Raw genomic sequence first — 16814 nt, 5'->3', positions numbered from 1 at the left:
CACACGCCTATTAGAAAAATCTGTCCGTTTCCAATTACTCTCCAGATAATCAAGGCTCCAAACAAACCTACAGGGCCATCAGGGTCTGGCTTTACCTGACCTTTGGGGGTTTTCCCATGTTTTTATCTGTTTCTATTAATGTCTGTCCCTCCTTTGCTTCTCAAACAAGGCGCCACGAAAGCAGAAGTTTGACACAATGTTTACTGTAGCATCTTCAACATCTAATTAGGAAGAAAACCCAAAGCGCGGGCCGAGGCCCCGGGGTCTGCGGGCCGTGGCTACCCGAGCGCGAAGAGCCGAGGCCGAGGGGGCCTCCCCGGGCCCGCAGGCCCTCACTGTACCGGGCGGGGCCGGCTGCGCCTGCAGCTCCGGGGCGATCTCGGCTTCACCGCGGGCGGACACGAGGCGCAGGGCGGGCGGCGGCGCCGGCCGGTCCCGCTAGCAGCTCGGACGTCCGCCTGCCGCCTGCCGGCCGTGCGGCTCCAGGTCTCGGAGCGTCAGTATCCTCAGCGCTAAGACGGGGCCACGTCGGCGTCCTTTAAGGTTTCATGAGAATCAAGTATGTGAAGATCCATCTATCGATTAATTTATCCATAGGATTCTCTGGGCAGCCCGGGTGGCCCAGCGGTTGAGCGCCTGCCTTCGGCCCCGGGGCGTGATCCTGGGGTCCCGGGTTCGAGTCCCGCGTTGGGCTCCCTGCATGGAGCCTGCTTCTCCCACCGCCTGGGTCGCTGCCTCTCTGTCTTTCATGAATAAATAAAACCTTTAAAAAAAAAAAAGGATTGTCTATAGTCATTAGGCTGCCAGTCCGTGAAAGGAACACTGAGCTGAGCCTATTCAACGGCTGCATGCACGACGATTCTTGCTCCTTTAGCTGAGCTCGGCCTGCGGGGAGGGAGCCCGCCCTCTTGAGGCTCCACGCGGCCCCGACGGCGCCCCGGCCCTGCCCGCGCCCTGCCCGCGCCCTGCCCGCGCCCTCCCCGCGCCCTCCCGGCGCCCGCCAGCCGCGGCCCGGCACCGGCTTCCGACCGACGCTCCGCCGCAGACCGGCCGCCGCGCCCACACCCTCCGCCCCGCCGGCGCTTCCGCTCCTCGGCTTCACAACCTTCTCCTTCACGCGGCCGACGCCCCCTCCTCCTCCCCTGACAGGGTTTTAAATCCCCGCGCTTCTCTGGGGCGACGCTTCCTCCCCAATCCCTGCGCCCGCTCCCTGGAATTTAAGTCACTTCGCGTTCCCACCGCGGTGCAACCTGGTCCTTCGCTTTAAGGAGACCGCCTCTGAAGAGGGGTCAGCCGCCCCCGCCCCGCCCCGCCCCGCCCGGGCGCAAGTCTCGCGAGAAGGAGACCATCTATCGCGGTACTTCCTTGTTTCCAGAATCCCTAGCGCGAGGCGGAAAAACACTCTTTTCCCTCAGCCTCTGTGGCCGGGCGTGTTGTCGCTGCAAGCTCTTCTCGCGTCGCCGTCGCCGTCGCCGAGGGAAATGGCGGCTCCCGAGCAGCCGCTACCGCCCATGTCCAGGGGATGCCAGAGCTCCGCCTCGCTCTCTCCGCCGCGGGGCGACCGGACCCTTCTAGTGAGGCACCTGCCGGCCGAGCTGACCGCCGAGGAGAAAGAGGACTTGCTTAAGTACTTCGGGGCTCAGTCGGTGCGCGTCCTGTCGGATAAGGGACGGCTGGTAAGGGCGCGCCGGTCCCGCGCTCCGGAAGGCCCGCGGCTGCTGGCGCCTGGGGGGGGGGGGCGGGGGGGGGGCGGCCGTGACAGCTGGAGGCCGAGCCGAGTGCGCCCGTGGAGCGGGGTCGTGCCCGTCCGCGCTCACGTCCAGACGTCGTGAGGCCGCGGGAAGCTGCGGGGGCTGGCGCCTGTGCTCGTCACGGCGCTGCCGGACCGGGCGGCTGAGAGTCGGGGCCTGAGGAGGCCGAATGGCGTCTTCCCTCCCCTCACCCCCCGGGAGAATCTCCACACTCCTCCGAGTTTGAGAGCGTTTCCTTTGGACTCCGAGTACTCTCGGGGATGAGCCACAAAGAAATGTCGATTCATTTATAAGCAGCTGTTAAGACATTCATTAAAGTAGAGGAGAAAGTACAGTAGAAACCTCAGTAAACCGGGTAACAGCATTTCTACTAGATTTTTTAGGAAAAAAAATTCTTCATGAAATTTCTGACGGAATCCGTTGGAATAGTATTTTAAGGTTTCTACGTAGGTATTTACGGGTTTATTCTATTTACTTTCATATCCGAAGATGTTTTAGGTGGATTTCTCTCCGTTACTCTAGTAATGAGGATGTTAAGTTTCTGCCAGATAGTCTGTGATTGTGCAAAATATTAGTGGTTTTAGTCTTCTCACGTGGTTCTGGTATGAACCAGCGTTGAGAAGTACCGGGAAGACTGACCACTTGTGATCAAAGTGTCAAGTACACCAGCAAATACTAATATTCTCTGTCGTTAATGTAAGTACTCTTAATGAGGTCATCTTGGATCAGAGTAGACGAAATTAGAATGTGATATAATTACTCAAGCAACTTGTAAATGCTTTAATAAGCTCTAGTAACATTATCTGTAGCATAATGATTCATTTACTCTCGACTTACCTTTTTTTTTTTTTTCTGATGGCTTTTACACTATTTACAATTTATATTTAAAAATACATTTCTCCCATTGAATCCTTATCACAGGGATAAAGCACAAAGGAACTATGCACTTAGGAATGCTTTTTTGTTGATAAACATTTTTAAACTTTGCATTTGGCTGTACAGAAGTATGCTTAAGATCTTTAGATGTATTATAAATTAAAGATCGAAATATCAGAAAGGGAGACAGAACGTAAAGACTGCTAACTCTGGGAAACGAACTAGGGGTGGTAGAAGGGGAGGAGGGCGGGGGGGTGGGAGTGAATGGGTGACGGGCACTGGGTATTATTCTGTATGTTAGTAAATTGAACACCAATAAAAAAAAAAAGAAATTAAAAAAAAAAAAAAAAGATCTTTTGTATATTGTGATAGTTTAAGGGCCATCCTCTGTGTATAGTAGGGGTTTTTAAACTTCTGGTCTGTTAAACTATTTGAAAACATATATAAAACATGCTGTATAAGTGTGTACACCTTTATTTTTTTTAAAGGTTTTATTTATTTATTCGTAAGAGACACTGAGAGAGAAAGGCAGAGACACAGGCAGAGGGAGAAGCAGGCTCCATGCAGGGAGCCCAATTCAGGACTTGATCCCAGGACTCTGGGATCACAAAGTGAGCCCAAGGCTGACGCTAAACCGCTGAGCTACCCAGATGCCTCTGTGTGTACCCCTTTATAGAAGAGCCTCCATAGCTATCAACTCAAGGAACTCTGATTCAAAAAAGATTCAGAACTACAGTGCTGAAATTAATGAGCAGTTACAGTGATCTCGATTTTCCATGACTTTATTAATTTGTGAAATAAATAACTGTCAGCTGGTAAAATCAGACTTCTTACGAGAAACTGAAATTGTATTAGAAATAATTTGTTCTGGATCCCGGGGTGGCACAGCGGTTTGGCGCCTGCCTTTGGCCCAGGGCGCAATCCTGGAGACCTGGGATCGAATCCCACATCGGGCTCCCGGTGCATGGAGCCTGCTTCTCCCTCTGCCTGTGTCTCTGCCTCTCTCTCTTTCTCTCTCTCTCTCTCTGTGACTATCATAAATAAATAAATAAATAAATAAATAAATAAATAAATAAATAAAAATAATTTGTTCCTTAATTCTTTTTCAGAAACATACAGCTTTTGCTACTTTCCCTAATGAAAAGGCAGCTATAAAGGTATGACTTTATTATTATTATTAAAGTTATCAACAATTTCCTATTTACTAATGTTTGGTCAAAAGTGAGACATTGTTGAACTATGGTTTTCAAAAGCAAAAGTTTCTGTATTTCAGGAGTTTATTCCACAGACTGCATTTGGTTTATTCTCAAATCTTCCCCAAAGTTTAAGTATTTAGATGTAAGAATAGATTAATTTAAAGCAAATTAAAATTGAATTGGAATTTTATATGCAAGTAAAGATAAGTTCTAAAGAATGCAAAGATTAATAACTCTTTAACTGCCACAGATGTTTTCAGTATTAAAAGGAACATACATTAAAAAATAAATCCTAGAGATTCGTTCACGAAGGAGGTGACATTTGAGGTAGACCTTTAATGATTAGTTGGATTTTGAGCAGAAAACAAAGGGAGATGGGCCTGTCAGGTGGAGAGAACACTAACTGAAGCTATAGGGCATGAAAAGCTGTAAGAGCAAAAACTAAGGGTTGAGATGGAACTAGGACATGGAAAGTAGGTTGAATTTAAATTTGGGTGGGAGGAAGGGATTGAATTTTTAGTAGATACTACTTCCGGCATGTGCATACATAGTCACAGTTTGAGCTGCACAATATGGTCAGGCCTGTGAAAGATGTGGTAGATTAAATGTGGAAAAGATGGGAGGTAGGAAGGCCAAGTAGAAATTCAAGATAAGAGAACTCTTATAATGACCAAGGCAAGATAAAGGATCCTAATAAATCAAGAAAAAGGCAAAGGGAAGAAGTAGGTATATACCTGATAGAGATTGAGTTTGCAGGCCTCGTGATCCCTATTGATACACAGCTTAAGAAAGGGAATACTTAAGATTTTTGGACTGAGGTATTGGGTTATTACATTAGCTGACAGGGCAGGATTTGGAGGATGTTTGCAAAGGTAGGTAATGAATTCAGGTGTTAACTTTGAAGAGTCATTGAGCTACTTCTATGGAAAAATTTTTTAAAGATTATTTATTTGAGATGGACTCATAGAGCATGAGCAAGGGGAGGGGCCGAAGGAGGGAGAAGCAGACTCCCTGCTGAGTGGAGAACCCTACATGGGACTGGATCCCAAGAACTGAAGTCAGCAGCTTAACCAACCGAGTATCCCAGGCACCCCAGAATATTTTTGATGCAGTTAAAAAATATGGCTCTATTGCTGAGATAAGGTCAAATATGAAGTATCTTGAATCAGATGAATGGATGTGGTTGTCCAAGGGAAGATGAGCCAGGAAAGGAGAATGAGAGGGAGAAATTCAAAAAGGAAGTAGAACTAGGAAAAAAAAAAATCATGGTTGAAAAGAGAAGAGTTTTTTTACAAGATGAGATCTTGTGATGACACAAAATAGGGAACAAATAGTGTATCAATAAAGGATTTTTTTTTTATTGTGAAACAATAGAAGTCACCCAAATTCTCATCAGTAAGGGGAAGGGATACCTTTATTCCTAGGCTGGACTACTGTTGGAGAATGAGGTCAAATGATTATGTATTAATAAGTAATGTAGCCTAGGTAAAGTACATGAATAAAGTTGCCACACATTATGTATGAGATGTAACATTGGCTTTTTGGAAATCCAGTAGTACGTATGTTGGTTTATGCATAGGAAGAAAATGTAGCAAAGCTGTATACCAAATGGTTAATAAATGTCTTTCTGTCAAGGAGGGATTATAGAAGACTTTCACATTATATGTATTTTTTTAACATACAGGCCCCGGCCCCCCCCCACCCCTAAAAGATTCTTATATATATAGCGTAAGATGTTATAAATAAAATATGGCAATGAAACCCATATTGTTTTATGGTCAAGATTAACTTAGAGGAGAGGGTATGGAGCCAGTGTCTTTGGGAAATGTTTATAGTAGAGAAGGAATGAGAAGATGATAGCATCAATATGGTGTTTAGGTTACAGTGCATGTGACTGATAGATTTTTTTAAAAACCAGGGTTTAAGAATAAAGTAGCTGAGAGAATTGAGGAAATTAGTTAACATTAAAAATGAAAAATCATATATCCTGAAAGAGAATAGGTGTGATACCCATTTTGCAAACAAGAAAGTTGAAGTAATTAGAGCTTAGATGCCTTTTATTTCAGACAATCGAAGATTCACTGATAATGAAGAGGTCTAGAGTTGATTTAGGGACTTGAAAACTATTGAAACATTTTATTTTTTTATTGAAACATTTTAAAATGAAAGAATCAAATAAGGATACATAAGCATAGTAAAACAAAATTATCGTCCCAATTAAGGCTTATAGTTCCATTTATTCAAAAATATGAAATGCTTACAATATGCTAGATGCTGCTTTAGGTCTTGGGATAAATCCATGAATAATATTTACAAAAAAATAGGTAAATAGATACTTATGTCCTCATTGGGGCTCACATTCTCAAAAAAAGATTATAAATAACAAACTTGTTTACTATTTTAGAACATGTTAAATACTGTGAGGTAAAAAGGCAAAAGAGCAATAGGATAAAGAGTATAAGATGGGGATAGTTAAGTTGCAGTTAAGGTGTTTAGGGTCATAGTTGAGTAACAATTTGAAGGAGTTGAAGTTAGCTAAAGAAATATATGGGGAAAGTACATTCCAGTCAACGTAATGACTGGAACAAGGGCACTAGGGTAGGAGAATGCCTGTCGTGTGCAAGTAAGCCAGAATGGCATAGGCAGACAGAATGAGGGGGATGTAGTTAGAATTTAAGGTCAGAGAATAAGAGACCATTTCATGTAGGTACTCTAAATATCCTGGATTTTATGCTGAATAAAATGGGGAGCTCTTGTAGTATAGGGTCATAGTTGAGTAACAATTTGAAGGAGTTGAAGTTAGCTAAAGAAATATATGGGGAAAGTACATTCCAGTCAACGTAATGACTGGAACAAGGGCACTAGGGTAGGAGAATGCCTGTCGTGTGCAAGTAAGCCAGAATGGCATAGGCAGACAGAATGAGGGGGATGTAGTTAGAATTTAAGGTCAGAGAATAAGAGACCATTTCATGTAGGTACTCTAAATATCCTGGATTTTATGCTGAATAAAATGGGGAGCTCTTGTAGTATTTTGAGCAAAGCACTAACATAATGTAACATCTTTTTTTTTTTTTTTTAACATTTTTTTAAAGATTTTATTTATTTATTCATGGGGGAGGGGCAGAGGGAGAAGCAGGCTCCATGCAGGGAGCCTGAATTGGGATTCGATCCCAGATCTCCGGGATCAGGCCCTGGGCTGAAGGTGGCGCTAAACCGCTGAGCCACCCGGGCTGCCCTAATCTAACATATCTTTAAAAGGATGTTGTGTTGAGAAGAGATGGGAGACAGGGATGAGTAAAAACAGGGAAATCTGTAAAAAAGTTATGGTAATTTAGCTCAGAGATGATGGCCGTTTAGACTGAAGTGGTAAGAAGTGATTAGATTCTGGATATATTTGAATGTAGAAGCAACAATTTCTTGATGGCTTGGATATGCAATATGGGAAAGAAGTCTTACAGATGATTCCAATATTTTTGACAGGAGTAAGTGAAAGAACTGGGTTACCATCAACTGAAATATGAAAGGCTCCAGATAGAAAACATTTGGGGGGATGAGGAGAGAACATAGTGGTTCAATTTCTGAAGTGTCAATTTTGAGATGTTTGTTAGACACGTAAGGAGAGCTGTCTGGTATGTTTTCTTGGAGTTTAGGACTAGGCTTGGGCTGAGGTTATAAATTAGGGAATTAGGAGCAATGTGGGCATGGAATTTAAATTTAGGATTAGATCACTAAGAGAGCTAGAAAGAGGACCAATAATAGAACCCTGGAGTATGTCAACTTCCAGACTTCAAGAAGGCACAAACCAAGAGATCACAGAGTAGAAGCCAGTAAGCTAGGAAGAAAATTGCAGGAAGTATGTGTTGACATCAAGCAAACAACATGTATAAAGGAGAGAGCTATCAACTGTATTAAATGCAACAAAATGAAGATGGAAAGTAGACCATTGCGTTGGCAGTACAGAATTTGTCATCTTTGACAAACAGTGCCAGTGGACTGATGATAAGACATAAGACTGATTGAAATGAGTTGGAGACTGCATGGGAGGAGAGGAGTTTTAGGTAAAAGACTTGGCTAACTTTTGTTTTTTAAGATTTTATTTATTTGAAAGAGAGAGTGTGCACATGCATTAGAGAGCACAAGCAGTGGAGAGAGAGAGAAGTGGGCTGCCCATCCAGCAGGGAGCGCGGTGTGGGGCTTGAAGACAGGACTCTGTGATCATGAACTGAGCCACCCAGGTCCCCCGGCTTAGATAAATCTTAAGGAGTTTTTTGTTTTGTTTTGTTTTGTTTTTTGTTTTGTTTTTTTTTTTTTTTTTTTGTATTCTTAAGTTTTACTGCAACTGTAATTGAAAGGAGGGGAGCAAAATGGGATCAATAGATGAATAAAAACGAATTAGTATGGGAGAAGTTAGAAGCATATTTGTATGCTAATATGGATGATTCCGTACAGGACAGAAAATTAACAATGTACTTAAAAACACTCCCCAGGGATCTCTGGGTGGTGCAGCGGTTTGGCACCTGCCTTTGGCCCAGGGCGCAATCCTGGAGACCCAGGATCGAATCCCACGTCGGGCTCCCGGTGCATGGAGCCTGCTTCTCCCTCTGCCTGGGTCTCTGCCTCTCTCTCTCTCTCTCTCTCTGTGTGTGTGACTATCATAAATAAATAAAAATTAAAAAAAAAAAAAAACACTCCCCATTCGGAGTGGAAGAGAGATCTTGAGTAGATGGAGGGTGGAATTTAGTATACAAGTCAAACAATTAGATTTAGGTAAGAATTTGGATAGTTAATACCTTAACAACAGAAGGTAGATTCATTTGCTGGTAGATGGGAATATGATTGCAATCTGAAGTTCTCATCTGGTTATTTTGATTTTCCCAAAGTAGGAAGCAAAGTCCTAGGCTAAAAGGATGGGAAAGGAATGTTATGAGGTTAATAAACAAGGAGAAAGTACAAAATAATATTCTAAGAGATTAGAAAAAATGAACTAAAAATGTAATAAGTATGGCATCATTAAGTTTCACCCCCAGATTTGCAATTGTGATCATGACTTTAAAGTGAATCTAGGCTGATTATGTTTTTCTAACTGTTTTCAGTTGCATTCACTTTAAAGTGAATCTAGGCTGATTATGTATGTTTTTCTATTTTCAGTTGCTAACTATTTTCAGTTGCATAGGTGAAGAGGGGTTTGGGTTTATCCAGATTTTAGTTTTGCTAAGTGGTAGGAAGCAGTCCCTTAATAAATGACAAAGGCTAAGCATCTAGAGATTAGAAATGATTAAGAGATAGCCAGAGATATATTAGCAGTATTCACAAAGATCATGTATAAATTATTTTGGAGATATTCTCTAACAAATAATTTTTTTATCATAATTATCAAATATTTACTCTTGTTTTTCCAACTAAAGGCATTGACAAGACTACATCAGCTGAAACTTCTAGGTCATACTTTAGTTGTTGAATTTGCAAAAGAGCAAGATCGAGTTCATTCCCCATGTCCCCCTTCAGACCCTGAAAAAAAGAAAAGGTATGTAGTTAGGTTTTCCTAATATTTTAAAGTGTTTTTAAATCAGTTGTATTGGGTTAATCAATTGGGTTTCATTAATTGGGTTGTTTTCATACTAGCAAGTAAATAACTTGACATAATAAATTATATATGTTTCTGTTTAACCTAGTATATTTATTTTGTTCCTAATTGTGCATTAAGAATCTGAGTGTTCATTTAATAATAAGAATTAATCAGTGGGAAGTGGGAAGAGGGTGGGGTGAAAAGCATTCAACTTTAAGTGGAGGAATATAACTAGTATAATATTGTATTATATTATAATAAAATATAATATTATACTAGTTATATAGTATATAACTATACTTGTATTACAGACAGCAAGGTGTTATGAATAGGCATGGCCTTTGGTTCCCAGCAGTGACTCTTTGTAATTATAAAGCCTTTACAAATTTGCCCTTCCACTAGTGGTTCTCATAGTAGTCCCTGGGCTAGCTGCATTATGTAGGATCTTGATTGGAATACAGATTTTTGGACCTTACCCTAGTTCCACTGAATTTGAAATTTGAGGGGTGGAAGGGGAAGATAAGGCTCACCAGTGTGAGTTTTAACAAACCTTCTTAGTGATTTTGATGCACATGAAAGACATTTGTGTATCACTGTTGTATACCATGTGAACTTCAGGGTTGATTTTTTTGGCGTGTGTGTGTGTTTTTTTGTTTTGTTTTGTTTTAATTATTTTTTGTCTGTCAGTGAAATTTATCATACCATCTTCATAGGGTTTCATTGAAGAATAAAAAGAATAATGAAAATGTGTGCCTTGTATGTCTGGAATAGAGAAGGAATAGTAAAGGTTGAATCTATTTCCCTTTCTTTTTGCTATTTGCTTGAGAAATGGTTTAAAGTTTTATTTATTATGGAACTGTTTTCATAATACTCTGTTTAAAAAGATAATATGTCTTTTCTGTATGCAATTTTTTACTCTATTTCTAAAGATAAAATCAACTTTAATTCTGTATTTTCTAGATCTGATGACCCTGTGGAAGATGATAAAGAAAAGAAAGAACTTGGTTGTATAACCATAGAAAATGGAATTGCACCAAACCATGGGTTCGCGTTTTTTTCTCTATTTTGTTGTTTCTGTTTTGTTTGGTTTTGTTTTGAGTACGTATATATAGATGTGTATATATATTGTGAATAAGATATTTCAAAGGATATTTTATTATGGCATGTATATTTTCAATATATTGATTAAACGTTTTGAGCTATTAGAGTTTATCACTGAATTTGGGTCCATTAAAATGTTAAGAGAATAAAATAAGCTCTAGTAAGAAATACCTTACTTTTCACTAGTACAGTCAGAAAACAAGTTTCTTTTTCTTTTTTAAAGTTTTTATTTACTTGAGAGAAAGAGAATGCTCAGGCATGTGCACACGTACACAAACCTTGGGGGATGTGGGCAGAGGAAAATGAAGAATCAGACTCCCTGCTGAACAGGGAGCCCAAAGGCAGCTTGATCTCAGGACCCTGAGATCATGACCTGAGCCAAAGGCAGGCACTTAACCAACTGACCACCCAAGTGCCCCAAAGCAAGTTTCTTCTTAAATGTACTTATTTGGAATTATTAGGAACAAGGTAAAAGTACTGAATTATTTGAGCAGTTATATACTTCCTTAGGTTATCTAAAAATAAGTTATTGATATGAAACTTATTTAAAACATGATAAGCAGGGATCCCTGGGTGGCGCAGCGGTTTGGCGCCTGCCTTTGGCCCAGGGCGCGATCCTGGAGACCCGGGATCCAATCCCACGTCGGGCTCCCGGTGCATGGAGCCTGCTTCTCCCTCTGCCTGTGTCTCTGCCTCTCTCTCTCTCTCTGTGAGACTATCATAATAAATAAAAATTTATAAAAAAAAAAAAAAAAAAAAAACATGATAAGCATTTTAAATATATTTTTTAGGCTGACTTTTCCTCTGAATTCATGCCTCAAGTATATGTACCCACCACCTTCAAGCACAATCCTAGCAAACATAGTAAATGCTTTGGCAAGTGTGCCGAAGTTCTATGTACAGGTAAGTAGAATGCAATTTACTTTCCAAAAATAAATGCTTGAATAGCTTGATAAGTTTTTTTCCATGCTAATTTTTATACTTTTCATAATAGTGTTTGTTAATCAGACTAATTCAGTCAGGCAATGATATTAAAATTATTTAAGGATATCTTCTCAGCTTGAGCTGCTATAACTAAGTACCGTGGATTGGGTGGCTTATAAACAACAGAAAATTATTTCTCAGAGATTGGAGCTCCGAGATTAGGGTGCCAGCAAGATTGAGTTCTGGTAAGGGTCCTCTCCTGGGTTGCAAATGGCTATTTTCTCTTTGTATCTTCACCTAGCTGAAAAGAGATGAGATAGCTCTCTGGGGTCCCTTTTATAAGAAACCCTAATCTCATTCAGAGGAGTCTATCCTTATGATTTAATTATTTCCCAAAGACCCTACCTTCTGATGCCGTCACATTGAGGGTTAGGTTTCAGCATTTGTATGTGGGTTAAGTCCATTGCAAAAGGTAATGAAATTTACTGCAGTCAAGTAAATGTATATATAAACTATGGTGTAAACGTTACTAACGTGTAGTATGTTAATACTAATAAACATAAGCTAATTTGGGAAATAAAACTTCTGGCAATTTTTGTTACTTGAGCATATACCTTTAACGTGGAGATTCTTTCTTAAAGGAAAAAACATAATAGATCCCTCAGCAAATGCTTGAAAGTATCAACAGTAGTAAGATACTTTGAAGTACAAAATACAGGTGTTATTTATTTCTTGAATGTACTTTTTGTTTCATAATTCCATAGTAATCAAGGGAAAGACAACATTTTGGTAGCATTTACATTGCAAGAACATGATATTTTTAATAATGAAAATAATGAGTATTTGTAGAACTGACAAACATTTTAGGAAGGGGTAATCTTCTGAGATATACAGGTGGTGGTAATAGCCCTTTTTTGTGATAAAGTGAGAAGTGGCCAGCCTTTGCACTAAATCAGGAGTGTTACTGCAAAGTTTTAAAGTACATAAAATCTAAGATGTGAGTTGAATTATCATTTTACTATGTGATTTCCAATGTTTTGCTGCTTTAAGGTGCTTCATCTTATGAATAAAATGAATTTGCCCACACCATTTGGACCAATAACGGCACGACCTCCCATGGTAAGAAATGTCTTAGAATTTTAAAGATTCATGGGGCGCCTGGGTGGTGCAGTCAGTTGAGTGTCTGACTCTTGGTTTCAGCTGGGATCGTGATCTCAGGGTCATGAAATCTAGTCCTACGTTGGGCTCCATCCTCACTCAGCAGAGTCTGTTTAAGGCCATCCCCTCACACACCCCCACCCCCTACCTCCCACTCCTGGTTAAATAAATAAATCTTTAAAGAAAAAAAAATTTTTTTGAAGGTTCAAAACTTCTCTTCTGATGTGGGATTATTGAGGCTGACCTTCACAAATATTGTGCCACTAACCTTTAATGAGCTTTGAAATTAAGGGACAAATTTAAGTTATTATGATAATTATAGTTGAAGACCTGCAACTGTAGGGGAAAGCCAGAACATGAAAGAGAGGCTTTTCGTAATAGAGGCTGTCATTTCTGCCAGTGTTGTTCAGTCCTTGACTCAGAACATTTTGCTATTTTATAAAATAATTACATTTAACTTAATTATGTAAAATTTCCATTGTTGTGCTTTTATTGCATATGGAGTTTCATTTACAGAAGACAAAAGAAAGATAGCCAATAATTTTTATTAGAATATGCTATGCAGATACATCAATTTTAGATGGCAATCTGTGTCTGTTATTGAATCATTCTAGTTACTATTTTGTTATAGTCCTTACTACTTGTTTAGATAATAGCAATGAGAAAGTAATTTGAGTCCTGACACTTAAATAGAAAATTTGCTTTTCTATTCTGTATTGCATATAGATTCCTTTTCTAATATATATACCATTGGCTTCATATTTTTTCTTGTATTCCCAACACCTCAATGCCTACCTAGTACATTACAGGAATATTCATTAAGATTAGGCTAACTGCTACAAACAAAAAACTCAAATCTTAGTCACTTAAGTATATATAGCAGTATAAGTTACTTGTGCATGTCAAGTCCATTCCAAAAGTAGAGCGGAATGATATCTTACTCTAAGTCATTCAAAAGACCTAACTTTTCTTCACTATGTGCATCCCCAGATTGATGAGGGCATTACCATATATCCTGCAGATCAAGAAGGAAGAGAAGACTATGGGTAGATTTTTTTTTTTTTTAATGTTAGCATTCTGTTGGCTAAAACTCAGTTACATGGTGAATCTAACTGTAAAAGAGGTTTGGAGATTTATTCCAGCTAGGTGCCAAGGAAGAATAAACAAGTTTTGTGATCAACTAGCGGTCTTTCTGTAGCAGGTGTTCCCTTAGTATGTGTTGAATGTGTGAAAGAATATCATTAGGGAGAAAGATGAGAATAACCTATCTGAACAGAAGTGGTTTTTCTATCCTATAAATATCATGGATTACCATAAGAATACCATCTTCTTTTAATTAGTATGAAGACTATATGCCATTGCATGCACCTCTTCCACCTGCATCTCCTCAGCCACCAGAGGAACCACCTTTGCCAGATGAGGATGAGGAATTATCAAGTAAAGAATCAGAATATGAAAGCAGTGATGATGAAGACCGACAGAGGTTTGTAATATCAAAGGATATTTGTTTAGATTCTAAGAACAGATATGAGAAAGAGATTGTTTTTGCTCTTCTTAAATTTTGCCTGTAGTTCTTCATAATTTGGGGTCATTAGAATTTTTCCCCAACTCCCCCAACCCCTCAAGCATATATAATAGGAATAGGTATAGATTAAGATCTGATGGGGGACGCCTGGGTGGCTCAGCAGTTGAGCATCAGCCTTTGGGTCAGATCATGATCCCAGGATTCAGGATCGAGTCCTGCACCCAGCTCCTTGTGGGAAGCCTGCTTTTCCCTCTGCCTATGTCTCTGCCTCTCTATCTCTCATGAATAAATAAAATTAAAAAAAAAAAAAAAAAGATTAAGCTCTGAGACTATGCATCCAGACCTAAGGAAAATTTTAGATTATGAGTAAGTTTTTAGATTGATAATTATGGTATTATAAAATGCAGTTGATCCTCATAATTTGTGGATTATGTATTTGGGAATTTGTCTACATGCTAAAATTTATTTGTAACCCCAAAATCAATACTTGTTGTGTTTTTATGGTCTTTTGCAAATGTGGGTATGCACAGAATGGTGAAAAATTGGAGTCACTTGGCATGCACATTCCTAGATGAGGTAGAGCAGGGTGACATTCTGTCTTCTTACATTAGCTCCCATACTATAAACAAGTATCCTTTTTGTGATCTGTTTAATACCAAGCCTTTCACATTTTTATGCTGTTTTTTGGTGATTTTGCTATTTACAGTGGTCCCCAAGCAGTGGTCCCTAAGCATAGTGTTAAAAGTGCTAACGTTTCCAAAATCAAGAAGGCTGTGATGTGCCTGACAGAGAAAACATGTTAGATAAGCCTTGTTCAGACTTGAGTTATAGTGCTGTGGATTATGAATTCAGTGTTAGTGAATCAGCGATACATAAAATAAGGTGTCCTTAAGCAGAGACAGATATGAAACAAGGTGTGTGGGGTGCCTGGGTGTTCCAGTCAGTTGAGTGTCTGCCTTCAGCTCAGGTTGTGATCCCAGGGTCCTGGGATGGAGCCCCACATCGGGCTCCCTGCTCAGCGGGACCCCTCTTCTCCCTCTGCCTCTGCTGTTCGCCCTGCTGGTGCTCCCTGGTGCTCTAAATAAATAAAATCTTAAAAAAAAAAAAAAAAAAAGGTGTGTATTGATCAGTTGGTGAAATTCTAGAGCATAGGCTTGCAGGTCCCAATCCTGACTTTCCCCTAGGGGCATTGATTCATTATTCACTAATTATTTATGGAGATTTATAAAACACAACTATTTCAAATAATAAGAATAAGAATAGATTATATTCATATTTTTTCCAGCTTATTCCCCTAAATTTTATTCACCTCAGAATAAATTTCCAGAGCATTTCTGTGGGATTTTATACAAATCAATTCGTACTAATGCAGATTAACTTTTTTATCAGTGGTTCTTGACAACCTACATATATTTTATTTAAATATTCTGGTGGGGATCCCTGGGTGGCGCAGTGGTTTGGTGCCTGCCTTTGGCCCAGGGCACGGTCCTGGAGACCTCGGATCGAATCCCATGTCGGGCTCCGTGCATGGAGCCGGCTTCTCCCTCTGCCTGTGTCTCTGCCTCTTTCTCTCTCTGTGTGTGACTATCATAAATAAATAAAAATTAAAAATAAATAAATAAATAAATATTCTGGTGAAAAGCAGTAAGTTATTAATAATGTTTAGATGTATAATCCACAGCATAGCCTAGAACAGGAATTGCTAAACATTTTCTGTATAGGGCTAGAGTTTTGTTTTAATAGGAAAGCAGCTATAGGCAATACCTAAGCGAGTGAATATGGCTGTGTTTCAGCAAAACTTTCTGTTTACAAAGAGGTAAAGAGAATTCAGCTGGCTAAATTTGGTCCTAGGGCTATAATGATATAATTGATATCCTCTAGCCTAGAAGACTACTCTGGGCATATGAAGGGAATCCTTTCTTTTTTTTTTTTTTTTTTTTTTTTTTTTTGAGATTTTTTAAATTTTTAAGTGATTGTTAGACCCAGTTTGGGGCTCGAACTCACAACTCCAAGATCAAGCGTCACCAACTGAGCCAGCCAGGCACCCCAAATGATGAGAATCTTCGGTAACTGTATAGAAGTCAGATACAGGAAGTGGTTGATAGGAGTCAAAACCCAAGCAGAGAATCCAGGCAATATTTACAAATAATCAGCAACAATGTGGGTATTATCTCGTCACTGTTAACTTAAGCACTGGCTCAATAGACATTCCTTTTGGAGAAAGAGTTAAAAATATAGGTGGTGCCAAAACTACAAAAATGCTGTGAATAGAGGCGTTTAGGAAAGCTGGCAGTTCTTGATAGACTGTAACTTTAACTTGTTTCTAAGTAAACAGCATTATAAAGTATTGCGTTGGGTTAATTACATAATCTCTATAAATTTTACTTTCTTTATAAAAATAATGATAGTAATCAGGAATGCTTTATGCAGACTGGCCAAAATATTTTTTGTTTTGCTTTGTTTATTTGGGTTTCTGTTTAGGGATGTAGTGAGGAATTCTGCAAGTAATTCATCTTAAGTAATGAGAATAGAATCCTTGCAAGAAACAATCTCTGGTTTCATGCTTTTCTACTATCTTCTGGAAACTTAAAAAACAAAACATAATATTCAGCAAATATTTATCTTATGCTGGGCACTGTTGAGAGACTTAGTATATTTTGGGTGAGCAATTCATGAGTAGAAACATGTTTTGTATAATTGGATTTCTTCATAAAATT

At 39.7% G+C, this 16814-nt stretch overlaps 1 protein-coding gene across 8 annotated transcripts in view; it reads left to right on the top strand.

Annotated features, from left to right (window-relative positions):
* The first annotated feature begins 1345 nt into the window (after nucleotides 1–1345).
* The window catches only part of RNPC3 (RNA binding region (RNP1, RRM) containing 3), a 28175-nt gene continuing 12706 nt past the window's right edge, over nucleotides 1346–16814 (top strand). For all 8 annotated transcript variants that reach the window (XR_007411397.1, XR_007411398.1, XR_007411396.1 and 5 more), the window contains exons 1-7: nucleotides 1346–1676; nucleotides 3737–3784; nucleotides 9229–9347; nucleotides 10350–10433; nucleotides 11282–11393; nucleotides 12465–12533; nucleotides 13913–14055. Coding sequence is in view for 5 of the 8 variants with exons in the window: in XM_049111611.1 (XP_048967568.1) it covers nucleotides 1482–1676; nucleotides 3737–3784; nucleotides 9229–9347; nucleotides 10350–10433; nucleotides 11282–11393; nucleotides 12465–12533; nucleotides 13913–14055 (770 nt within the window). In the remaining 3 variants the exon portion in view is untranslated. The remainder of the gene's footprint in view (nucleotides 1677–3736; nucleotides 3785–9228; nucleotides 9348–10349; nucleotides 10434–11281; nucleotides 11394–12464; nucleotides 12534–13912; nucleotides 14056–16814) is intronic.

Source organism: Canis lupus, chromosome 6, assembly GCF_003254725.2.
Source record: "Canis lupus dingo isolate Sandy chromosome 6, ASM325472v2, whole genome shotgun sequence".
Classification (NCBI taxonomy): Eukaryota; Metazoa; Chordata; class Mammalia; order Carnivora; family Canidae; genus Canis; species Canis lupus.
The sequence above is the reverse complement of the archived record's forward strand: the minus strand, read 5'-3'. Positions and strand labels throughout refer to the sequence as shown.